The sequence below is a fragment of the Saimiri boliviensis genome, chromosome 10 (genome assembly GCF_048565385.1).
Source record: "Saimiri boliviensis isolate mSaiBol1 chromosome 10, mSaiBol1.pri, whole genome shotgun sequence".
Taxonomy (NCBI): domain Eukaryota; kingdom Metazoa; phylum Chordata; class Mammalia; order Primates; family Cebidae; genus Saimiri; species Saimiri boliviensis.
In genome coordinates, this window is record NC_133458.1 from 2,636,741 (window position 1) to 2,662,621 (window position 25,881).

A 25,881-nucleotide genomic window follows, 5' to 3' on the forward strand; every position below is an offset into this window, starting at 1 on the left:
ATTTAATTTTGTCTTTGGTTAATGGGTTATTTAGAATTGTGTATTAATTTCCAAACGTGAGAAACATTTCTAGTTTTTAAAAAATTGTATTTGTAGCCTCAGCTGCAGTGTGGTCAGGAAACATACTCAACACGATTTAATTTTCCGAAAGTACGTGGGCATAAAGATGCTAACACGAGATACTGGGACGACTGGTGGGGGACACTAGGGCTGAAAACCAACTTTTGGGTACTGTGCTCATGACCTAGGTGACAGGATCATCTGTACCCCAATGTCAGTGTCCTGCAATACACCTAGTAGCAAACTTGCATAGGAACCCCCTGAATCTAAAAGCTGTCATTATAAAACATAAATGTCTTAACCTGTGATAAAATTTGCATCATGGATGAGTATATGGTCGATTTTTTATCATGGTATATTAGTACTTTGAAAGAATGTGTGTGCTATGGTTGCTGGGTGTGGTGGTCTACACCCTTATCTCTAAAAATGCCTTTGCTTTAAAATCTCTTGTAAGGTTATCAATACATCGGCTTTCTTCTGTAAGGAGTTTACCTTGTGTGTATATTATAGCATGTGTAATCCATTATACACACACTATTCTTATGTACTCGGGCGTCTCTTCTGAGTAACACGTACCTAATCTGACTGCAGGAGCACTCACTCCGCTTCGTTCTGTTACTGTGCACGCATCCTGCTCTGTGACTTCCGTCTGCCCTGCCATTGGCTTCATTTCTGCTCTACTTTTCAATTAAAAATTTCTATTCGTCCTCTTTACCACTTTGAGGGTGAACACTGTTTCTCTTCTTTTAGCTGTCGCCCTAGAAATGCACACTTACATTGCTAAGGTCTAAACTGGAGTTTGTATCCCTTGAGCCAACACAAGGATCTTAGCGTACTTCTGAATTTTCTTCTCTTGCTTTGTTATTTCTGTCATCAGCGCTCTCTCTTTTAACGTGAGAGACATCATTACTCTTGTTTCGTGGAATCAGTGTCTATCAGATTTACTCAGAGTTTTCCACTGACAGCTCAGATTCCCATCCGGGGCCATTTTCCTTCTTCACACAGAGCATCCTTTAGAACGTCCTTTAACGAAGGCCTTCTAGTGGCGCACTATTTTGTCGGACTGGTTTTCTTTGGCCTCTGTTCTTGAATGTTCTTTTCATTTGGTTCATATAGAAGCCTAGGCTGACACGGACAATGTCATCCTGCCTTCTGCTGTTCCCACGGGAACTCTGCACGGTCCCAGGATGGCTCCTCTGCCGCAGTCTGGCCTTGCTCCTGGCCGCTTCCACGATGACTCAGTGCCTCATGTTCTGACGTGCACTCGACGCTTAAACAAAGGCATATTGGGGTCCTTGGGCTTCGTAAACCTGTGGGTTGTATCTTCGTCGGATCTGGATATTCTTAGCCTCCGCTGCTTCAATCCATTGCCCCGTCCCACGTGTTCTCTTTTCCCTTGGAATTCGGACGACGTGGAACCCTGTGCCACACCCTTTCCTAGGCAAGTCACTTCCCTGGCACCACTATCCCAGAGGCTGCGACATGCAGGGTCCCGCCTGCAGACCTGACTCCTCAGTGAGCTGAGCAGGGCCGGGTAGAATGCGTGCCTGTCAGGAGGCAGAGTGGAAACAGTAGAGCTGGCCGTGCCCAGCTCTTCAGTAGGAACGAAGTGTGTGTGTTCACTGGGAGGTTGGAAATACGAACTGTGCGCTTTTGGTGATTCCATGTATGAATTAAATGCTCTTCTATTTACACTTAAAACGGATATCCTGGTATAAAGATGCATTGTGAAAATCATTAAAAATTTAAATATGTCAGGCCGGGCGCGGTGGCTCAAGCCTGTAATCCCAGCACTTTGGGAGGCCGAGGTGGGTGGATCACGAGGTCAAGAGATCGAGACCATCCTGGTCAACATGGTGAAACCCCGTCTCTACTAAAAATACAAAACATTAGCTGGGCATGGTGGTGCGTGCCTGTAATCCCAGCCACTCCGGAGGCTGAGGCAGGAGAATTGCCTGAACCCAGGAGGTGGAGGTTGCGGTGAGCCGAGATCGCGCCATTGCACTCCAGCCTGGGTAACAAGAGCAAAAAACTCCGTCTCAAACAAACAAACAAACAAAAATTAAATATGTCTTTACCTAGAATAACATTAAGTAAGCAGCAGATAAAAAGCACCACATGTGCACTGGAGACAGAGGCCACAGAAGTATGTCTTTCTACCTTCGCTGCTTCCATGGCGCTTTCCCATGCTTGCTTGCTTTTAAACGGGCATCTGTGTTTTCCTTTGCATGGTCCTGGGCCGTGACTGCCTGCCTTCCTGTCACCCGGAGCGGTCTCCAAGCCCCACCTGCTGCAGTCCGCCTCCCCTCCATGGGCACGCCCTGCGGAGGCTCCTAGGGAGCCCCTGTGTTGGAGGGTCGAGTCATGGCCCCTTCTCCCTGGGAGTCCCCAGCCCCACACTCTTCACCCTCTTTGGTCCCATCCCAGCTGCTGATCTCGCACCCCCCAGGGCTCTGAGGGCAGTCTCCAGTTTTCACGCGGCCATGGATCTCCCTCTTGAAAATGGCCTCTCTGCTCAACACCCAGCTCAGGGCCTCACAGGGGTCTGGGTCCTGGAGGGGTCACCTGTTCCCAATAGCTCACACCCTGCCAGCCTGCCCCTTCCACATGCCAAGCTGCACTGCCTTCTGCCTGGACAGAGGTTCCAGGGAACAGCGCAGACCCTCCAATTGGGTTCAGGGTGCATCTCCTCAAACATTCCCACCTTATTTTAAACATTTCACCCTCCACTTCGGTCCCCTTCCTCTCTATTTTTCTTTCTTTCTTTTTTCTTTTTTTTTTTTTTTTGAGACAGAGTGTTACTTCTATTGCCCAGGCTGGAGTGCAATGGCATGATCTCAGCTCACTGCAACCTCTGCCTCCTGGGTTCAAGCAATTATCCTGCCTCAGCCTCCCAAGTAGCTGGGATTACAGGCATGCACCACCACACCCAGCTAATTTTGTACTTTCAGTAGTGATGGTGTTTCTCCATGTTGGCCGGGCTGGTCTTGAACTCCCAACCTCAGGTGATCCGCCCACCTTGGCCTCCCAAAGTGCTGGGATTACAGGCATGAACGACCATATCGGCCCTCTCTATTTCTTCCTGGCACTTACTACTTCTTGAAATTTTTAACAAAATATTTTACTTATTGTCTCTCCCCAGCTCCATGCAGGAAGGGTGCGCTGCAGCAGGCGGCAACCACCTGAGCGGCCTCCACGTGCACCTGGACAGGCGTGCGGGTTGGGTGCTCACACTGCGTCTGCCCAGAGGTGCTGGTCAGCGCCCCCTTTACAGTGAAGGCTTGCAAAGTGCACGACTCCAAGTGTGGGTCCGTGGAAGCAGTTCACATTGACTTTTAATGCAGTTAGGTCTCATATTTTAATATCTGTTCACCCTGCATAACCAAATACCATTTTTACACTTATTAACAATTCATTACTTTTTTTCTTCCTTGAGAGAAATTAAAGCATTTCTTCAATGAGAAAAACAATTCCCTTTATCTGTAATGGTGTTTAAAGACTATTAACATGCATTTTATCTATCTAAAGTAAATCATTTTAACTTAAATTTTACCGCTTACAGGATCCGCATGGTGAATGACAACAATTTCTAAAGGGGCTGGGGTGAAAAGAGTTGGGAAATTGCTGAGCTGCCTTAGAGCAGGCACTGTGCTAGCCTGAAGGTCTGGATGACAAACACTGGTGCCTTTAACAAAGAGCTCCCGATACAGCAGGGAAAGCCCTACCGAGGATGGAATGTGGGCTGTTGTGGCACAGGACGCCGGGAGACGCGGGGTGAGGAGGGAGGGTGGATCCCAGGCTTCTTGGGAAGTCAGCTAGAAGAGGCTCTGGGCAGATGCAGCCAGCGGGGCGGGGTGGGGACACAGAGGCAGAGGGACGCAGGGTGGGAAGACCGGCAGGTGTGAGTCCCTGGAGCCCGGCTCCACCCGCCTCCCTCACTGTCCTGTGTGAATCTTATGGTCAGGCCAAACTTGTTGACTCAGTTCAGTGAATCACTGTTAAAAGTTTTCTGTTTCCTTGACTGCACGTGAATGACTAGTGGGATCCATGTGCCCCGTGTACCTGGGCTGGAGGTGACCTCTCTCCTCTGAACTCTCACAGGGCACTGCTGCTCCTTTCGTTCCACACACGTCACCTGCCCCGTGTTAGCTTTTTCCTGTGTGCACTGCTTATCTCCTTGAATGAGTACCTTCGATTCAGGGAAGCACCAATTCATCTTGGTAAGGCCCTTAGCATGCAAGAAATTTTGACTTTAGGTTTGCAATCGATTAGAAATGAGGCCGAATATGTGTCTCAAATGTACATATTCCAAAGGAGTGCAGCAGAAATCCTTTTTTGGGGGGGGACTGAGAAAGAACACTGCCTACCTAAAATGATTTTGAAGTAACTTCCAGTGTCAAAATTCAGTAAAACATCAACCTTTAGCTTGTAATCATAACACTGACAGGAGCTTATTAATAAATACAGTGAAAGTCCTTCCACAGACATTTATGACAAATTTTAAAAAGTGAACTGGGATGAATATTCTTACAGCTTTGATTATTCAAAAGTTAGGAAGAGTGGTCCTTTTAAAAGTCACATCAATGTTTATTTACTGACAATTGTAGTTAATTCAAAGTAATATCCTACAGGTAGCTACTATTAAATATTTTTAATTGTCAGAGTCATCTGTGTGCAGTGTTCTTTATCCCTTCCTTCACTCCCTCACTTTTTATATGGTCAGATGACCTCAGTAACTGAAAGGGCAAGAACTGTCAAAAAAAGAAATGACAACTGACTTCTAGTTTTTAAACTAATGGTTAATATTATGAATTCTACAGAAACAGACAAAATACTTAAACATTTTCAATATTATGAAGAAGGAACGTCTAATGTATTTTTCCTTTTAACTCTCACGTTTCAAATACTTGATAAACTAAGTAACTAAGATTTAGAGTTACTGATATGTAAAACAATTACTGGTCATTTACAAGTAACGAGCCAGCTAAACATTTTTAAAAATACACTAACAAAAGCCCAGGTGAACTCTGTCTACCCAGGAGGGCTTTCTAAGTGATCCATCTTGATGTCAGCAAATTGCTTACTAATGTGTTGACTTATGGCCGCCCTCAAAAGCAAAATGAAAAGCCTGGAATTTACAGCATATCAATGAATCAGTTGATAAGCTTTTACTGGTTTAATATCCTTCCAGTCCTGCTGCTCGGAGCCACTTCAAGTTAGCAACAGAATGTTTGCCATCTCTATGTGATGAAGGAAGTCAAAGGACTAAGCAAACTTTAAGACCATTATGCTGTTTGGTGAGATGGAAATGAAAAAAGTCCGAGAAATCTCATGCTGGAGGGTGTGGGAGCCGGCAGCCCCTAAAGCCGCTGCCTCTGACAAATCACTCACCCCACTTTCTAAACAATGCCCAGGACTTTTAGCTGGGGTGGAGATACTATAATGCACTTGAGAAGTTTTAATTGCAGCAATAAAAGACCCTAGCTCAATCATATGACATGTGCTAGCAGAATTTCTAGATAAGGATCAAAGGCAGGCAGGCCCCGCCGCTGCGTTCTGAGCAACACTGTCGACTCTCTGTACACACCGGTGCTAGGTATTAGCAGAACAGCTTGAGTGACCTTTTCAGGCCTCTTTGATCTGCGTTCCTCAAAACCTGAATGAAGAAGTGTATGGAGACTACTGTATCGTCCCCAGACAACTCAAACACCCTCTCTGACAAAGGCATTTCTGACTGAATTTTTATTCTCTGACACTTACCTATGGGTACAAAACTCAGCATTTGACCCTTTCAGTTCTTACCACGAGACTTCAATATAGCTGAAAGGACCTGCATTGCAGCCCGACCCCACTGCCGGGGTTCGGTTTTGTTAGGAATGTGTCAGTGACATCTCAGAGCAACACAGCCTTGTGAAAAGAAACCCGCAGTGTACGTAAGCATTCCTCTTCACGGAAAGCGGGGCCCTGTGTTTCACGCATCAACACCCAAAAGGTGCATGAAAACTAAAGAAAGGACTTTGCTGACTCTCCTGTGTGAGAGGAGTAAACAGGTAGCACTGGAGTTCTCCAAGAAAAATGGGTTAATTTAGAACAACAGAATGGCTTGGGTTCATCTAATCCTGCGCATTAAAAACGTATCCCTCTTGGTGGGATCCTAAAACACAGAAAAGATACAAATAATTCCTGATCAGTTATGTCTAAAAATATCAAACGATTCTCCCTCCTTGGCTTCTTTTCTGTTGATTAGAACACACACCCTAAAGTCAACTTATCTTTTCTCGAAACCAACGGTTCCCAAGTACGGCAAACAAGTCTTCACCTATCTGCCAGCCAAGGAAGAAAGAATAAATTCCGTGGAGTGAAGTATTGACAAGCCCAAATGTCTGCAGTGTGAAAGGAATCTCCTTAATGTGTGGTCAGGTTCTTTTTCCTTTTCTGGTGTTAAAATGAGATTTCTTTTATGAAATGATTCTCATGGTACATGGTGTTTTGTTTTTTCCTCTTAGTAAGATAATAAGTTTTAAAAGTTGGCAATGACTTTGTTGAAGCCACAACTTTCTCTTACAGTTCAGCAGCCCCTAGAAGTCTGCAAAGCCCTGGAATTCGGAATTGAGGTGGGCTGGTGGGTGGGAGTGGAGAATCAGTTACTGACCGGGAGTCAGGGGAGCTGACGCGGACGCACCTTTCACTGTGCAGTGCACCACGTGATTTATTTCTCTTTGTAATTTGGGGTTTCATTTTCTTTAGATTAAAAATAAAATGAATTTGCAATATTTTCACATTCACTAGTAGTAAGAATGGAGATGCCGCTTAGAAATGTAGCTGGTGGTTTCACATTATTCCCACTTCAAAACTCTTGTTCCCCAGATCATTAAGAATTTGCCACAGTCAACCTTCTGAACTGCCACACGTTTTGCTCTGTAAAATTTCCAATTTATAAAATTCAAACATCAGAATTCTAAACACATTTAAGTATGGGGTGGGTGACGAGGTGAATGCGAGTGAACACACATGGGTGGCTTCCCAGACTTCATAGAAAAACCTGGAATTTCTGGAATTTCACTAACTACATTACAAAGCTGGTCTCTCAAGAGGGGCCTTGATAAAGTCACCGTTCATTCTGGCTTTGGAATTTATTTTTAATGGATGTATTAGTAGGAAACCTATAGACACTGCGGAACTGGAAGCTGGTCTTTATTTACTACACATTTTTAGTTCTGAAAAACTTTTGGAAATAAAAAGGTCAGATGTAATGAGAAAATGAAGACTGAGTTGAGAACCTGAAACCAACAATTATATTTTTATTTTAAATATCTTAATCTGTGATTTCTGGAAGCTTAAGCCTCATTTTACTTATGTTAAAATTTTTATAGGTACTTTTAGGAACGCAGTTCAATTTTTTTTTTTTCCTGAAACATATGTTTGTTTCTTGGTGAAAATAATAAAATTCTGTTTCTATTGTTGGAAAAAAATGACCTTTTCACATGTTACTCTCAGATTAAACTAGATAACGATAAAAGTATACTATTGTACTAGAAAAAAGTTAAGAGTCTTTTCTGAAGGCATCTCTGAGGAGGAGGACGCCTTTACTAAGATGGGGCTCGTGGTCATGTTACTTGTCTCACATTTATTATTAAGCTGTTCCAGTTTTGAGCTGTAAAATATTTATTCTACTCACATGATTACGTCTTTCAAAAAGAACAATAACATGGATGCATCCCCTACACATTAATATATAATGTATAATACATATGAGCAAATACTCCATTAGTACTAAACATTTAAATAAAGATGATCATTTTGCCTTGTCAACCAGGACCAGTGACCACCTAGTGTGACCAGGACCAGTGACCACCTAGTGTGACCAGGACCAGTGACCACCTAGTGTGTTCTTGCAGTGTTTTTCTACAGCCCACCCTCCATTTCAGAACGTTCTAAAAGCCCGTGTGGCAGTTGTGCAAACTACTGTGAGCTGCAGAGCTGAATCTGAGATCCGGGCGCCTCTCCCGCTCTCTGAAGCGCACACGTCTGGTAGGATTGTGGTGTCTGTCTGTTCCCTTATTCTCTCCCCTGACTAACAAAGTGCAGGCACCCGGGAAGCTATTTGACTCTAATAATTTCATGTATCCATTAAAATGTATTTAAGAATGTAATCTGTGTGGAATGTTTTTGGCAGTAAGGTATAAAGCAATGTTCTGTAATCCCCCTCCACATGAATGGATTCAATTGCCCAACTGATTTTTCTCAAATATGTTGTCCACTGGTCTGAAACATCTTCTTTTCTTCCTTTTTTTTTTTGTTGTTGAGATGGAGTTTTGCTCTTGTTGCCTGGGCTAGAGTGCAATGGCGTGATCTTGGCTCACTGCAACCTCCACCTCCCGGGTTGAAGCAATTCTCCTGCCTCAGCCTCCCGAGTAGCTGGGATTACACACCACCAAGCCTGGCTAATTTTTTGTACTTTTGGAAGAGACGGGGTTTCTGTATGTTGGTTAGGCTAGTCTTGAACTCCCGAACTCAGGTGATCTACCCGCCTCAGCCTCCCAAAGTGCTGGGATTACAGGCGTGAGCCACTGTGCCTGGCCTGAAATATCTTCCTTAGTACACTGACATTTCTTGTATGCTGAGATGTGTGGCTTTCTACTGTTTCATCTTTTGGCAATTATTCCCCAACAGTCTTAGCTGCCAAATGTATATATTTTGATCTCTAACAAGACTGTTCTATCTCATCAATCTTTCCTTTTAAAAAATGATTAGCTCTTCATACTTCTTTAGATCAACTTTAAGTTCACCTGCCAAATCCCAAATGCATGGCCCATCCTCCTCCTTTGGGAGTTAGAAATGACATTAAATTTATAGAAGGTAAGTGGACATTTTTACTCAGATCTAATGTAAAATGTCTTCCATTTTATTCAAGCCTCTTATTCCATCAGAAAAAAATTTCTCCTATCACTGTCTGCTACACTCCTTATTTGGCTTATTTTTACATACGTACAATAGAATATAAATATATGAATTTATATAATAGACATAACATATATATATACATGCATGCACATGTATTCTGTTTTCATGTGTTATTGAAAGTGTGATGACAGTAAGTAATCTAGTTTTCGTTACAGTTTTACTCTCTAATAGAAACAATGTGTTTTTAGTATTTGACACATAGTTTTTATGGGACAAGGAAATTTCATTCTAGTTCTAATTTGCTGTCATTATTAAGAATGGCTGTTAAATTTTATTTAATATATCTTCAGTAAAAATTCAGAGGCTCATATAATTTTTTTCAGTCATTTCATACTTTAAATTTCTTTCCATGTTTGTTATTTTTACAGGAAGTAATTTCAATTATATTTTCAGTTCTAATGGCATAAAGTTGTATACAACAATTTTGTAATTTTAAAATGATTTCTATTTTTATGGGTACACCTTCCTTTCTGTGTATCTAGAGAAAATCAATGTCCCAGCTCAAGCAGTCTCAGGCATAGACGGAGCGGAAGCACGCGCCAGAGACTGAGATGTGCGCTGCACACATGGAGCTGACTTTACTCAGTCCACTGATTCAAATGCTCAGCTCATCTGGAAATACCTCACAGACACACCCAGCAATAATGTTTAACCAGACAACCTAAGCATCTCTTAGCCCAGTCACGCTGATACATAAATTAACCATCACACACCTGGGTAATGTAAAATTCAATAACCTAGTTCAATAATCTCAGATTCCATTAAACATGCAGGGCATTCTAAAATTGTGGATTAACATTTCCGAGAGCATTCCTACTGCTCAGAGAATGAGGCTATTAAGTGGGAAGGGCAGAAAGAAAGCATCAAATTGTGAAGTCAGGTGGTAAATGACTAAGAAGTGCTCTTTATCATAAAGGACGGCCTTTGAGGTCTACTCATATAGGCATAAAAGCATATAGGGCATGTACCCAGATAGGCAACTACTACGTACTGCTAATACACTAAGTTCAATATAGACAGCCGCTACCTACTGCTAATACACCACCTTAGAGTAAGTTCAGATTCCAAGTGTTTATGGCCAAATGGGTTAAGTAAGCAAGAGTGAGCAAGATACGAAGGAATTGTAGAGAAGATTTAGGAGACTAGCAGAGAGCTGGGAATTCCTGGATTTCAGAATTGAACAATTAGAAGTTAAGGCAATTGTAGGATGCCTATTCATGTAACAAATGATGAGTATAGCCCCACTATGATCTGAGTGTGTATGTGTGTGTGTGTGTATACATCTCCTGTCGCTCCCCACCCTCCACACATGAAACTTGAACGAGGTAAGATTATAGTTCTGCAGATAACACAGGCACTTGTATGATATTTAAGGTGGCAGTTATTGATATTTGCAGACATGCTGCTATCTACCACCCATCAGTGACTCATAACATTAATGCAGTAGGCCCAGCACTTGGAAAATGAAATGGAATAAAAATCACAGTGTGGTGCCTGCGGTAAAAGTAGATTTTGCTTTGTGAAAGTTTTGTTTCTGTTAAATATATACAAGTGGTAGGTCATTGCTGTAAACTAAAAATAAAATCCTAAGGCCCCCAGCAACAGGACGAGCCCCCTCTTGGCCAAAGGGGCCCTAGGAAAACCTTAACAGTGGAATTCCCAGCCACGATGAGAAGACAGATGAGACCCCCTCGTTATGCCTGCTCCTTGCTGGAACTTAAGCTCAAGTGACCAGCATTCGTGTTAAGAGAGATGATACAGCTGACTACACAGACTGTGGCAGTAAGAAACCAAAGTATAAACAAGGCTAAGTCCATGCCCGGCAAGGGACAGTCACGCCGCAGGCCATCAGTCTTGCTACACAGCACCCTCAACTTAGACGTTCCCTTCTGCTGACTCCAGTATTTAAAGCTCGACTCCTTTAACCAACTGCAAATCTCTGAATCCACCTATAATCTGTAAGCTCCAACTTCAATATATCACGCTTTTCTGACCAAACCAACGTGTAACTTCCATGTACTGATTTATGTCTTTGCCAGTAACTCCCGCCTCCCTAAAATGTATAAAAGCAAACTGTGATCCGACTGCCCAGGGTGCACCTTCGCAGGACTCCATGAGAGGGGGTTTCTTGGCCTGCAGTCACTCATATCAGCTCAGAATAAACTTCTTTAAAATACCTTACAGAGTTTGTTTTTTCTGTTAACACTGTATAGAAGATATTTCTTATTGTGGCTGAGGAAAAGTTTGAAAGCTACTGCCCTAGCCTGTGGCTCTTGCCTGTAATCCCAGCTAACTGGGAGGCTGAGGTGCGAGGTTCACTTGAGCCCAGGAATTTGAGACCAGACTGGGCAATATAATGAAACCCTGTCTCTAAATTAAAGTTAAAAGTAATGTGTACAGTTTGCTCACAACATATACCTCCCCTACCACCCCTGTAAAAAATAAAAAATCAGTTTTGCTTATCAGTTTCTTCATAGATATTCAGCTCAAGTGAATTTGCTATTGAAATCTTCTGAGATCATCTTCAAAAGCCCCAAAGGAAAAATTACATTTGTAATATATAAACTAGAATATCATTCATACTTCTGTTCTTCTTGATCTCTTGAATGGCATTGTTTAAACATACAATAGAGGTTTAGAGAAGACCAAAGAAATTGGAAGAAAGCTTAAACTAGGCTTTGAAAAGCTGGCACATTTGAAGCAAGGCAGAGGGAACCAGTAGGAGCGGGCGGGACATGCAGGCGGAGTGTGAGTATGCTCAGAAGAGCAGACGCGGGGATCAGAGGAGGGTGTGCAGAGTGAAGAGGGCTCAGGACGAGGGGGCAGCAGACGAGATGAACCAGGGGTTAAAACAGGACTTGGGGAGAGGTGGGATGGCCCCAGAGCTGTGGACCGGATGTCGGGTGGGACAGAGCTATGGATCTGCCTTGTCTGCAGAACAGACTGAATTAGACAGGAGCCCGCTTGATCAGGTCTCCCTGCCCTGATTGCTCCCGGTCACTTGCTTTTTCTTATTTTTCTTTTCCTTTTTCCATGAAGCTGAAGGCTGTGGTGTCTGAACACCTGGGCACTGAGCCTGAAACGTACCCTTCCCTGGCTGCTTTACAGATAGCACAAGGCACATGGTAACAGTCACTTTGCTTGTTTCCAGCAACCTGGGCCAGTTCTCAGTGGGCCGAGACTACCTGCACTCTCAGTGGGCCTTTGGCTTCACAAGTTATTATAAGATGATGTGTGCACATGAAAAGTATTTATAGACTTACGGCAAAATGACTATCAAATCTGTAATTAAAATTTTTAAGAGGTGACAACAAACTTCTGATCAAAGAAACAACATACTATAACATTAGAAATTACTAAGAGTCGCTCAGAGAACAAGACTGTCAGCGACTGAAGATAAAAAAAACTGGGAAGAACGTAAAGGCAGGATGAAGCAATCGTGCACAGTGGTCTGTTACCAAACCGAGAATCAACGCCCGAGATGAGCGAACGCCGAAGATGAGACACGGCTCTCCGAAGAACAAACTGGCCAGACACACAGTAACTCACTTCCATACTCTAGGAAATGAGTTAACGCCGATAAGAAATACAAAATTTCCTCTTCTCAGGCCAACACTGCCAGGAAGAAGTGATGGCTCTCCGACGGCCGCCTTGGAGCCACCGCTGTTTGCCTGGAGCTACAGGCTGATGGGCAGAGCTGTCCATTTTGTATGGGGACAGGGAATGGGAACTGTTAAAGCCCCACAAAAGTAAAAATAGAACCTAAATCGTGGTGACGAGGAAGGGCAGACAAGGAAGTCTGCACTAAAACTCATTTTGATGACCCCACAGGTACTCAATACAATGGTAGCATGTGGGGGCTTTATTTTTATAGGTGGCTTCCATTTTCATTACTGTGAGATGTACAGCAGATGTCTTCATTTATGTATGTCCCAGGAGATTGGAAAAATTAAGCTGGTTTCAGTCTTGTGTCCGAAGAGATAAGTTTATTTAAACAATTGGCACAAAATGGCTGAACGGAAGTTGCTTAGATTTACCCTAATTTTATGATATTTCTTTACGAAAAGAAAATCTAAAAGTATTTCACCGTCCAGGTTAGAAAGCAGATTTAAGTTAACAGGATTTAAGCAGCATCTCAACCATTTTTAAAAAGCCCTCAAAGTGAAGTAAGTCTCAGAGTTTTACCGCCACTGTTAGCAATCCTGACCCTAAGTGAATCACCCGCACAGAGACCGCGTCTGGAGAATTAACGATCTCTACCTACCTTTTTTTCAAAGAATTTTTTTCTTAACTTGGCATCTGTGGGAGGTACTGTTTTCCTCAGGTTTTGGTACCACTTTCTAACAACGTATCCTCTCCAGCAGGCTTGGATTCTAAAACACAGATATTTGAAAATGACTAATTTATAATGACCCTATGTCAACCAACACTTGAGTAGTTGTTATAAGCCTGTGCCATACAAGGCCCTGGGGAAATCATGGCAGCCACGAAGAGAGATAAAAATGCTAGTACTACGCCGGGCGCGGTGGCTCAAGCCTGTAATCCCAGCACTTTGGGAGGCTGAGGCGGGTGGATCACGAGGTCGAGAGATCAAGACCATCCTGGTCAACATGGTGAAACCCCGTCTCTACTAAAAATACAAAAAAAATTAGCTGGGCATGGTGGTGCATGCCTGTAATCCCAGCTACTCAGGAGGCTGAGGCAGGAGAATTGCCTGAACCCAGGAGGCGGAGGTTGCGGTGAGCCGAGATCGCGCCATTGCACTCCAGCCTGGGTAACAAGAGCGAAACTCCGTCTCAAAAAAAAAAAAAAAAAAAAAAATGCCAGTACTTAAAACAATTACTCCTCATAGCTTGATCTCTGTGTGTCTGCTTAGGGCCACATGGGCCTGGCATCCTCACCTGGTCGCACACTTTATCCTGAACAGGCGGGCCCCATCATGTATCACTCGGGTTTGATACTGGTTCTTTCTACAGAGAGGACAGGTTTTCTTATTTGTGAAGTTTTCAAAAGCCCGAAGACATGCCTGAGGAAAAACATTTCACTTAAATTTTTATAAGTAATTACTTATAAACAGTATTTTTACTTCCAACGTTAGTGTTCTAATTATAGTGTTCTTTTCTCTCTTAACTATGAGACTTAGTCAAATTTAGGTTATAAAGTGAGGAAATTTCATCAGACGTTACCACCTTCCTCGTGAAACCTGTTCTAAAAATGATTTTTTTTTACAAGAATATACATGCAGAGACATCAAAAACTTCTAAAATCAACGAGCACAAAGGTGAGTCGCGCATGCGTATGAGACCACCTGCAGCTCGATCATGCGAATTCAGCTGTCACTTTGATGTGCATCACTGACAACAATCTGTTAAATAAACATTTGTGGTTCTTTTGTCGCAAAACTCATGATTTTCAAAACAGGATGAGTTGTACTGTGGCCTACAGTCGTGTTTCTTTAACTATAAATGGTGGTGATGAATAAAGTGAATGGCTCTTCCTAGGAGCCTTTAACACGAGTCTGGCTTCTCTGCACTGCCAGAGCGGCGTGTGGTGCAGGAGCCGGTGTCAGGGGCTGACTTACTCTGTGGAACACATGGGAACATGAAAGCAGCACCTGTTCATGAGGAAACAAAAAGACGTTTGAAGTTTAACAAAAGAGAAGCAGGATGAATGCAACAGTTAAAGAAAAATTCTGAATGCTTCAAAGGTAAGCTGTATTATTTCTTTAAAAATTAAAAAAACAAATAATTTTGACATTATTGTTGGTTTAGCACCAAAAAAGTATATACTCTAAATAAAATTAACAATCTGAAATATCAAATAAACACATGAAGTTTGATATTAAACTATTAAAATGAGTGTATACTTAAGAGCAAAGCAATGACAAAAATGGTTGATTTCCCCAGGTGCTGGGAGTGACTGCAAACTAGAAGGGTCAGGAGGGGGCCAGTCCTGTGGGGCCAGGCAGGAGACCAGGGAAACGCTAAGTAAACACAATTTCGGTCTTTGTTCAGCTCGGTTATGCCCCCTAATTTTTTTTCAAACCACAGCTCTACTTAGATATAATTCCGACAGTCCTAAATTTAAATTGCATCAAGTCATGGAGACATAGGAGTCATTTTTTCTTTTTCAAATACAGAGAAGGTATGCTTACAAGAAAACTTCACCTTTCTCAGACCCAAATTCCCCAATAGTGACATTCTGGGATGTGACAAAAGACCGAAGCCTAGACCAACTGAAGAAGGCAGTGGGTGCTTCGTGGAAGGGACGGAGCCACCAGCCAGGCTCTGCCTCCCTTGGGGAGGGACCACTTTCAGCAATGGGAAGGAAAGGCGGGGAAGCTTGTGAGACTAAGCAAAGCAGTGCGGGCAGGCAAAGGGTGTTCCCTTTTCGTCAAGAATCTGACTTGGGTGACAGTCTGTGACACTCCTGGGTGAGGTTTCAATCTCAGACGGCCCAGGATGCCTGCTGGGGGGACAACTTAATAGTTTTTAAGGTGACTCCCACCTGCCTTCACTCAATTTATGCTTTGTTTCTTAAATGGAAGAAACAGAAATAAGTAGAACGCAGAAAGTTCTAAAACCCTTCTTGAAACTTATTGCCAAGACTAAGTCTGAACTGAATAAACTCAGTAATATGGGTCCTTTTTTATTACCACCGTTTAATACCAGTTTTTCTGTACTTAATTCATTCTTTATGGAATACATTTTCAGTGTCTTATCAACATATGTTCTATCTATATTGAGTAACATTATCCTTCAGTCTATTGTTCTACTTTTTAAATGCCCGCAAATATTTGTTACAGGCAGACATTCTCTGATGTTTGAATGACTAAGTGAATTGTTTTTATTTCCTCATCTGTGAAATAGGCAGAATGCTTACTATATGAAATTAATTGAAGGTCCTCTGAAATCATTAAATATTGGGAAAATGCCAACTATTGTTTATAACTAAGGAAAAATCTGAACACAGAAATGATCATTAGAAATGCAAAATACACAGGATAGATCTTATATCAAAACCAAATAAAAATAATAGAATTTAGTGGGAAATATATAAAAAACAGAAGGAAAAGTTGGGCAGGGTACACCCTGCTCCCTGTAAGATACGAACTTTCAGTTTCATTCTTCACGCAGACACTGCAAGCTCGATATTTTAGTGTAAGAAAGAGGAAAGACGGAAAGACGCCCTCTGGCCTTCACTGTTTTGCTACACTAAAGTACTAAATTATCCTAGGCAATTTGTGGATTCAGGGCTAAAATCTGTCCAAAATACCCAACTTTTATGTATGTAATATTAGGTCCTGACAGAGAACTAGAATATAGTAAGTATGTCTAAAGTAATGAATTCAAATTAGTGAATACAAGCGTACTGCTGTGAGCTTTCTCGCTGATGAAATTTACTCAAACTTGAGGAAGTTTCAGAGTTCACTTGCCCGGGTAGTAATAAGACTGGGTTCCTAGGCTACGAACTCCAAGGCTAATTTTAACCGTATCTGCTGTATTTTCTCATCAAATCTCTGAGGGCCTGCTATGCAGGAAGCATAATGCCACACCCCGTGGGAAATTGGTACAGGGCAACGATGAATCTGCACGTGCACACACCCACACCCACACCCACACCCACACCCACACCCACACCCAAGCACTGCTGTTAAATCTAAGTGTTCCCAACTTCAGGAGACAACAGTTTAGTTAGGCAGACAGAATATGTATAGAAAAAACCCTATATGCATTCTCTCTATGTGTGTATTATCTGTTAACTCAGAGTAGCATCATCCATCTTAATATGGTAACGTTTCATGAACTCATTAAAAGATTTTACTTAAAGATTCCCTCACAAATTCTTTGGAGACATTCAAGCAGTTTTTTGTTGTTGTTCTTTTCTGACTCAAATCACAAAACAACTTAAGAATTCCTCTGCTTTCTTCCAGCGCGGGGACACAGCTGCTCCTGGGGAGCCCCCCAGTTATCTGCCCAGCCGCAGAGGCCCGTTGAAGGGAAACATTCCTTTTGTACAAATGTTAGTACTTGAGAATACCAGTCAGTAAACAAACAGAACTATTTAATGAGGGTGTTTAGCTCTTCTTCACACACTTTAATTAATGTAAAAGGAAATGGAAGTGTGTGAGGCTCACACCGGAGGGTGAAGCACAAAATGGAAGCCTGGAATCTCAGGCTCCAGCTCCGGGCCTCGTTCCTAGGAAACAGCCCATGAGCTCTCTAGCTTCCCCTCGCACGCTGAACACCTGTGGACGAAGCTCAAAATCTTCTTTACAGATGGGGCACGGCTGCACGGAGTCCCCTTGCAGGAGGGACCGCTGTTTCACCTTCTCCCACTCCTCTGATGACAGCGGAGGTGGTGGAGGCCCAATGAGGCCCAACTTCTGTGCTAAAGTAAGACAACACAGGACAGGGCTGAGTGTCTTTCAGAATACGGCACCCTCCTATAATTTTAATGACACTATTGGCAAACAAATATTAAAGAAATACATACAGATCACACACTTTTATTTCACAATAGAAGTTGTCCCTCAGTATCCCCAGGGAATGTGCTCCAGGATGCCTCAGGGATGCTCAAGTCCCTGATATAGGATGGCGTGGTATTTGCATACAATCCCTGCATATCCTCCTGTATACTGTCAGTCACCCCAGTTACTCATCATTCCTAATGCAACTGCTATGTAAATAGCTGTCATACTATATTGTTTTAAATTTTTCTTAATTTTGTATTGTTGTAATATTATCTTTTATTCATTTATTAAAATTTTGATCTGTGGCTGGTTTAATCTGTGGATGCAAAACCCACAGATACAAATGGCCTGTATATAGGATGCCATTTTCCTATGAGGGCAGAAAAGTGAGTGGTAGTAACACCTTACGTTTTCAATACGTTTATTTTTTATTTACACAGAATTTCCCGTATCTTAATTTCATTCTCAGAATAATTCAGTAAGGCAAGCAGGAGTGATATCCAATTTTATGAAAGAAAAACTGAGGAATACTTATTTTTACACATACTGGCCCAAGGTTCTCCCAGTTCTCGTCTGCCTTAGCCCACAGCCTTCAGCACTGTCTCCTCCAGCTCACCTTCCTCTGCCACCAGCGGCCTTTACATCAATCCTGCACCTCTCCTGCTCAAAACTTTCTATAATGTATCAGTACTGTCAGAATAAAGTTCTTATTTCAGTAACACGTGGGTACCCGCCACATGCTGACTCGGCATGGAGCCGGTGGTGTGGTGGGGAACACTCACTTTGAAAAAGCAACTGCAACATCCTCAGGCAAACGCTGGAAGTGAAGTGTCACCTTCCGCCACCTCCCCACACCCCAAGGAGGGTAAATGCATAAAAAAGCATCGACCTACAAGGATGTCTTCAGAAACAGAAGAAAAAATGTTAACATCTCGGAAGCAGGACAGGAAGCTGAAGGGACACTCTGAGTACAGAAGCGCTCCTGGGCTTTTAGAGTAGAAATGTGAGTGTCAACTGAAAGGCTGGAAGAGAAAGCTAAGATACAGTCATGAGTTGCTTAACAACAGGCGACTGCTGTTCAGAAACGTGCCATTAGGCGATTTCGTCACCTTGCTAACATTGCAGCGTATGTACTCACACAGGTGGTAGAGCCCACCACACACCTAAGCTACATGGTACAGCTGATTGCTCTGGGCTACACACCTGCACAGCATGTTACTGTATTGAATACTGCAGGTAACTAACACAATGGTAAGGATTTGTGCATCCAAACACAGAAAAGGTACAGTAAAAAATATGTATAAAAGATTAAAAATGGTGTAGCCGTGTAGGGCACCTCCCACGAATGGAGCTTGCAGCCTGAAAGTTGGTCTGGGTGAGTCAGTGAGTGGCTGCTGAGTGAGTGTGAAGGCCTAGGACATGACTGTACAGCACTGCAGACTTTACAAACAGTCTACATTTAGGCTACACTACATTTATAAACATATATATAAACAAATATTTTCTTCAATAATAAAGTTAGCTTACTATAACTTAACTTTCTAAACTTCTAAATTTTTTAACTTTTTGACTCTTTTGCATTAACATTTAGCTTAAAACACTATGCTGTCCAGGCTAGTGTTTTCTGACCATGGCTCACTGTAGCCTGTAGCTCCTGGGCTCAAGTGATCCTCCCACCTCAGCCTCCCAAGTAGCACATGCCACCATGGTCAGCTAACTTTTTAGTTTACACAAAATATTTTCTTTCTTTATGTCCTACTCTACAAGCTTTTTCTATGTCTCAAATTTTTTTTTTAGACTTTTTTGTTAAAAACGAAAATACAAACACACATATTAGCCTAGGCCAACGTAGGGCCAGGTCATCAAGATGTCACTAAGTAGCAGGAATTTTTCAACTCCATTATAATTTTATGGGACCACCATGGTTTGTCATTGACTGAAATGTTGCTATGTGGCACGTGACTATAATCTCACAGAAAAACATGTAACAGGAGACAGAAAATAAGAAAATCAAGAGACCGGTCTAGGTGGTATTGTGACATCTGAAAAACTGGCATTCCAGAAAGAAAACATGGAAAATAAAAAATGGAAAGTAAAAAATTTAAAGAAAATAGTCCAAAACATCTCCCAGGAGCAAAGGATATGAGTTGGTTGGAGAGGGCCCAGTACCCAGAACACTGAGTCCCATATCGCTGTGAGAATCTCTGAGACAGAAAGCAGACTCAAAAACAAAACAAAACAAAACAAAACCAACAACAGGCCTCCAAAAAGGATCAGGAATCAGAACTGTGACAGATTTATCTACAGCAATACAGATAGGAGAAGACAATTCCTTCAAAATGCAGATGAAGGGCCGGGCGCGGTGGCTCAAGCCTGTAATCCCAGCACTTTGGGAGGCCGAGGTGGGTGGATCACGAGGTCAAGAGATCGAGACCATCCTGGTCAACATGGTGAAACCCCGTCTCTACTAAAAATGCAAAAAATTAGCTGGGCATGGTGGCGGGTGCCTGTAATCCCAGCTACTCAGGAGGCTGAGGCAGGAGAATTGCCTGAACCCAGGAGGCGGAGGTTGCGGTGAGCCGAGATCGCGCCATTGCACTCCAGCCTGGGTAACAAGAGCGAAACTCCGTCTCAAAAAAACAAAAAAACAAAAAAACAAAATGCAGATGAAGGAAAGATATCCACATCAAGATTCCTGATTAGCAATCAATCGAATGTGAGAAAAGAACAGAGATACGGCCGGACGGACGCGGTGGCTCACACCTGTAATCGCAGCACTTTGGGAGACTGAGGTGGGCGGATCACGAGGTCAAAAGACTGAGACCATCCTGGCTGACACGGTGAAATCCCGTCTCTAATAAAAATACAAAAATTAGCCAGGCATGGTGGCCAGTGCCTGTAGTCCCAGCTAGTCAGCAGGCTGAGGCAGAAGAATCACTTGAACTCAAGAGGTGGAGGTTGCAATGAGCTGACATCGGGGCACTGCACTCCAGCCTGGCAAGAGAGACTTTGTCTCAAAAAAAGAACAAAGATTACTGTTATGCACGTGAGCTTCTATGTGGGCCTCCTCTGCACTCCCCAAGGAGCTACTGACCAGGAGCATCACCACCACGGGGGAATAAACTAAGGAGGAGGCAGCCATGAGGTCCAAGGAGAGAGAGTTCAAGGAGAGAGCCCAGGGTCCCAGGATGCTGCTGAAGAGGTAGCCTGGGGAGGGGATACGGGGGGAGAATCATGGAGGATTCCAGAAGCAATGTCCCCATCAATAAAGTACCCTGGTGTATTTTAATGTATTGAGAGAACGTATTTCTGGAGGAGATTTTAGGGATGGATCAGTGATGAGTGATGACAGAGGAAACTAAATGTGAAAAAAGAAGACATCACTTCAGGGAAAGCAGAAAAATGTCTGAGAAGGAAATTGTAACATAAAACACCACACTGCTTAGCTGTGAGTGAATCAGAATTGTAACAGAGTAAACACTGAATGTTACCAGTCTAATCACAAGTCATGAAAATAATATGCTAAATCGCAATCTTCCATAGTAAGAAGAGATAATATCCAGAACTGAAAATTAACAAAACAGCAGCATAGACATGTTGTTTAGAAATATTTAAAACAGGACCGGGATATCTGTGTATGTCCTAAGCATACCTATTAAGATGTTTATGGCCAAGCTTAATTCACTGAAGGTCAGCAATTTCGGTGACAGACAAGCGAATTCAGACGATGAGTTTCTGACCAGCATCAAGTTCATCAAAATGTGTGCCTGGGAGAAATCTTTTACCAACACTCCCCAAGACATAAGGAGGAGGGAACAAAAATTACTGGAAAAAGCTGGATTTGTCCAAAGCAGCATCTCCACCCTGGCCCCGCTCATGTCCACCACTGCCACCCTGCTGAGACGCAGGCTCACCGCACCCGCGGCATTTACTGTGATTGCCATGTTTAATGCAATGAAGTTTGACACTGAAATTCTGCCCTCCTCGGGAAAAGCAAGGGCTACAGCCAATGTCTCTCTAAGAATGAAGAAAATTCTCACAGATAAAAGCCCTCCATCTTATATCACCCAACCAGAAGACCCAAATACTGTCTTGCTTTTAGCAAATGCCACCTTGACATGGGAGCATGAAGCCAGGAGGAAAAGTGACACAAAGAAAGTGCAGAACCTGAAGAGGCATTTATTCAAGAGACAGAGGTTGGAGGCACACAGTGAGTGGAGTCCACCAGCCAAGGGAGCTGCTGGCCCAGAGGAGCAAAGTGGCATCCCCAAATCAGTTCTGCACAACACAAGCTTTGTGGTGACAAAGGGGAAGATGCTGGGAATATGTGGGAATGTGGGAAGTGGGAAGAGCTCCCTCCTTGCAGCTATACTAGGACAGACTCAGCATCAAAAAGGCATGGTGGTGGTCAGTGGAACTTTGGCTTACATTTCAGAGCACGTGGATCTTTCATGGAAATGTGAGAAAAAAACATACTCTTTGGAGAAAAGTATGATCACAAAAGGTAACAGCACACAGTCCGTGTCTGTGGCCTCCAGAAAGACCTGAGCAGGCTCCCCTTGGAGATCTGACTGAGATTGAGGAGTGGGGCGTCAGCCTCTCCGGAGTGTAGAGGCAGAGGATTAGCCTGGCTGGTGCTGTCTACTCCCACTGTCAGTCCTACCTGCTGGATGACGCCCTGCCGGCCATGGATGCCCCCTTGGGAAAGCACGTCTTTGAGGAGCACATTAAGACCACACTCAGGGAAGACAATGGTCCTGGTGACCCACCAGCTGCATTTCTTAGGGTCTTGTGATGAAGTTATTTTATTAGAAGATGGAGAGATTTGTGAAAACGGGAGCCACAAGGAGTTAATGGAGGAGAGAGGGCGCTATGCAAAACCGATTCACAACCTGCAAGGATTGCAGTTCAAGGATCCCGAACACCTTTATAATGCAGCAATGGTGGAAGCCTTCAGGGAGAACCCTGCTGAAAGAGGGGAAGATGCTGGTACAATCCTTCCTGTGCACCGGCTCATCCAGACCGAATCCCCCGGGAAGGAACCATGACCTGGAAAACACGTCATGTGTATATAAGGCCTCTGGAGGGTGCCCCCTTCTCTTGTCCTGTGGTCTTCTTCCTCCTGACGGGCAGCTCTGCGTTCAGTAACTTGTGGCTGGGTCTCTGGTTGGACAAGGGCTCACGGATAACCTGTGGGCCCCAAGGCAACAGGACCATGTGTGAGGTTGGCAGAGTGCTGGCGGACATCAGGCAGCACAGTGTCCGTGCTGGTATTTGCTATCACCAAAGGCTTTACCTTCACCAAGATGACACCGATGGCATCCTCCTCACTGCATGACGCGGTGTTCAGTAAGATCTTACAGAGCCCAGTGAGCTTCTCTGACATGACTCCCACTGGCAGGCTAGTGAACTGATTTTCCAAGGATATGGACGAGCTGGATGTGAGGCTGCCTTTTCACGCAGGCCTTTCTGCAGCAGTTTTTTATGGTGGTATCTATTCTCATGATGTTAGCTGCTGCGTTATACCCAATTTCCTTATAGTTGTGCCGACCGTCCTTGCTAGAGTCTTCTTCATTCTCTTATGCATTTTCCACAGAGGAGTCCAGAACCTCAAGAAGGTGGAGAAAGCCAGTCATCCTGGTTCTCCCACATCAGCCTCTCCATGGAGGGCCTGGGCATCATTCATGCCTATGGCAATAAGAACGGCATCACCACGTTTAAGAGGCTGAATGACGAAAACTCCTATCACTTCTTCTGCTTTAACTGTGCTCACAGGTGGTTAGCACTGAGAATGGATGTCCTAATGAACATCCTTACCTTCGCTGTGGCCTTGATTGAGACCCTGAATTTTCTCGTCCTTCACTGCTTGAACCAATGGCCTTTTATTGTTATATATCATCCAGATGAAGAAACTGGGCTCCATAAAGACTTGGCCCAAGCCCATATAGCTGTTGTGTGTGAGGGCCAGGATTTGAACACAGGCCACCTGGTCCTGTTTGTCTGAATCTTGTTATCTTTGGAAACTTTTTTGACATAGTCCTTATTTTTAGTGCTCTGAAACTCTGGGATAATGTATCTGAGTATGGGTTTTTATTCATGTGTTCTGTTTGATGCTAAGGGTTCTTTTAGATTAAAGTCAAAGTTTTCATCAGCTTGGAATAAAAAGAAATATTAAAAATAGGGCCAGGTGTAGTGGCTCATGCCTGTAATCCCAGCACTTTGGGAGGCCAAGGTGGGTGGATCACCTGATGTCTGGAGTTCAAGACCAGCCTGGTCAACATGGTGAAACCCTGTCTCTACTAAAAATACAAAAATTAGCCAGGTGTGGTGGCGGGCACCTGTAATGCCAGCTAATTGGGAGGCTGGGGCAGGAGAATCGCTTGAACCTGGGAGGCAGAGGTTGCAGTGAGCTGAGATCACACTGCTGTACTGCAGCCCAGGTAACAGAGCAAGTCTCCTTCTAAAAATTAATAAACAAATAAAAAATACCAGACCAAAGTGGCTGCTTTAGAGTAATGTCCAAAATGGGCCAGGGGAATGCTGCACTTTTTGTTATGATCCTCACAGAACAGTTTCACTTCTAAAACTATGGCCCTGGATCTTCTGATAAGAATCAAGCAGCTACGAGTGTGATGAACGCTATGGAGAATGGCATGCGGGGTGCATGGGGTTTGGATCAGGAGCTGTGACCCCAGGGAAGGTTACCTGACCGAAGTGGCATGAAATGGAGACCCGCAGGGTGAAGACTAACAGCAGCAGGTGAAGGGGGAGGTTTTCTAGATGGAGGGAAAGGATGTGCAGATGGCCGCTGGTGAGAGAGCACTTGGCCTGCAGAAAAACGCAAAATCAGTAAGACCGAGGCTGCTGCCTCAGGCCCACTCTCTGCCTTTGGCTCAAGGTGTGGGAGCAGGGAGGACAGGGCCCCCAGTGCCACCCCTCCTCTTAAGCCTTCTTGGGTCGGCGCTTGCTCTACAGTCCAGACTCTGCTGCAGTCAATGCCTCAACTTCAAGCATCCACATCTCCCCCGTCATGCAAACCTGGGCTTGCATTTATAAAATAATCGAGACCTTAGAACAGGAGGGAGAACAGGTACCTAACTGTATTGACAGATTTCACCAAACTGCTGTGTTCTCTGGCCACAGTGCAATCATGTTTAAAATCAATAGCACGTCTAGTGCCCATCTTGCCTGCAGAACCACAGTGCACTTCGGTGGAAATGGGCTCAGTTCCACAAAGGACTCTTGATGGATCTAAGCATGTCATGGAAGTTTGCTACCCTTTGCCAATTTTTAGACTATCAAGGGGCATGTCACCATCTCAGGTGAAGTGGAAGGAAGAGCTGTCAGGAGCTCTCACCCCTGCCTTTCCTGCACGTCCCTTGTCCCTGAGGACTGACCCTGGGGCTGGGCACCCTCTTGTGTCCATGCATGCATGGAACAGCACCTCCCCAGGCAGCACCAGAAGGAGGCTGGTCCTGGCAAACATGAATAAGCCACCAAACCAGAAGCGTGGTGAACAATGACACACACCATTAAGGTTTACGTCACTTTCAGCATGTTGCTTCTATACTTGCAGCCAAATGCATCCTGACCCATCACCTCTCCTCATCTCACTTAAAAGGAAAAAAAGAGCCTTAGGCCCAGATGATTTTACAAGTGAGTTACCCCAGACTTGTAAGGAACATCCCTATTTCCTGTCGTTCCAGAATACTGAAAAAGAGGGAACACTGCCCAACTTATTTGGTGAAGCTTATATGGCTTTGATAATAAAATCAGAAAAGGACAGGACAAGAACAATCCATAGTCCAAGGGAATCCATGGTTCAACGTCAAACATCCTGAATGAGAATTAGTTATCAGAATGCAAGAGTAAATCTGAAAACATTATGGGCAAGTAGGGTTTATTCAAGCTACGCACGGAGGAGTCAACATCAGAGCTGTAAGGTATGGCACAAACAAACTAAAGGAGAAAACCCACAACAAACATGCTCATCTAAAAAGTTGCAGGAAAAAAAGCATCTAAAAAAGTACACCTATTCGTGAGTTTAAAAACCTCTAGCAACTTGCTAAAAGGGAAATTCTATACTTAGATAAAGGCCAACAAACAAGTAACACAAAACACAACAACAAAGGGCAAACATCACGTAAGGAGGGACAGAAAACCTGTTGGGCTCAGGAACAATTCAAATGCTAGTTATTACTACTTGTATTCACCACAGCTCAGGAGACCCTGGCCAGATTAAAAAAAAAAAGCAGGGGGGGGTGGGAAAAAAGAAGGGGCGTAAAAGTGGAAAGGCACAGACAGACAATTAACGATCACTTCCGGCCGGGCGCGTGGCTCACGCCTGTCATCCCAGCACTTTGGGAGGCCGAGGCGGGTGGATC

The 25,881-nt window shown here is 43.7% G+C and overlaps 1 protein-coding gene and 1 pseudogene across 9 annotated transcripts in view; one reads left to right on the forward strand and one right to left on the reverse strand.

The window, feature by feature from the left end:
* Nucleotides 1-25,881, reverse strand: part of RNF32 (ring finger protein 32) — a 62,090-nt gene that overhangs the window by 5,587 nt on the left and 30,622 nt on the right. For 8 of the 9 annotated variants that reach the window (XM_074378849.1, XM_010329571.3, XM_074378853.1 and 5 more), the window contains 4 exons: nucleotides 17,273-17,415; nucleotides 14,606-14,638; nucleotides 13,926-14,050; nucleotides 13,289-13,397 (listed from right to left, as the gene is read on the reverse strand). In XM_074378849.1, the coding sequence (XP_074234950.1) occupies nucleotides 13,289-13,397; nucleotides 13,926-14,050; nucleotides 14,606-14,638; nucleotides 17,273-17,415 (410 nt within the window). The remainder of the gene's footprint in view (nucleotides 1-13,288; nucleotides 13,398-13,925; nucleotides 14,051-14,605; nucleotides 14,639-17,272; nucleotides 17,416-25,881) is intronic. The other variant, XM_074378854.1, reaches the window with a different exon arrangement.
* LOC104649904 (ATP-binding cassette sub-family C member 12 pseudogene) lies at nucleotides 21,158-23,611 on the forward strand (annotated as a pseudogene).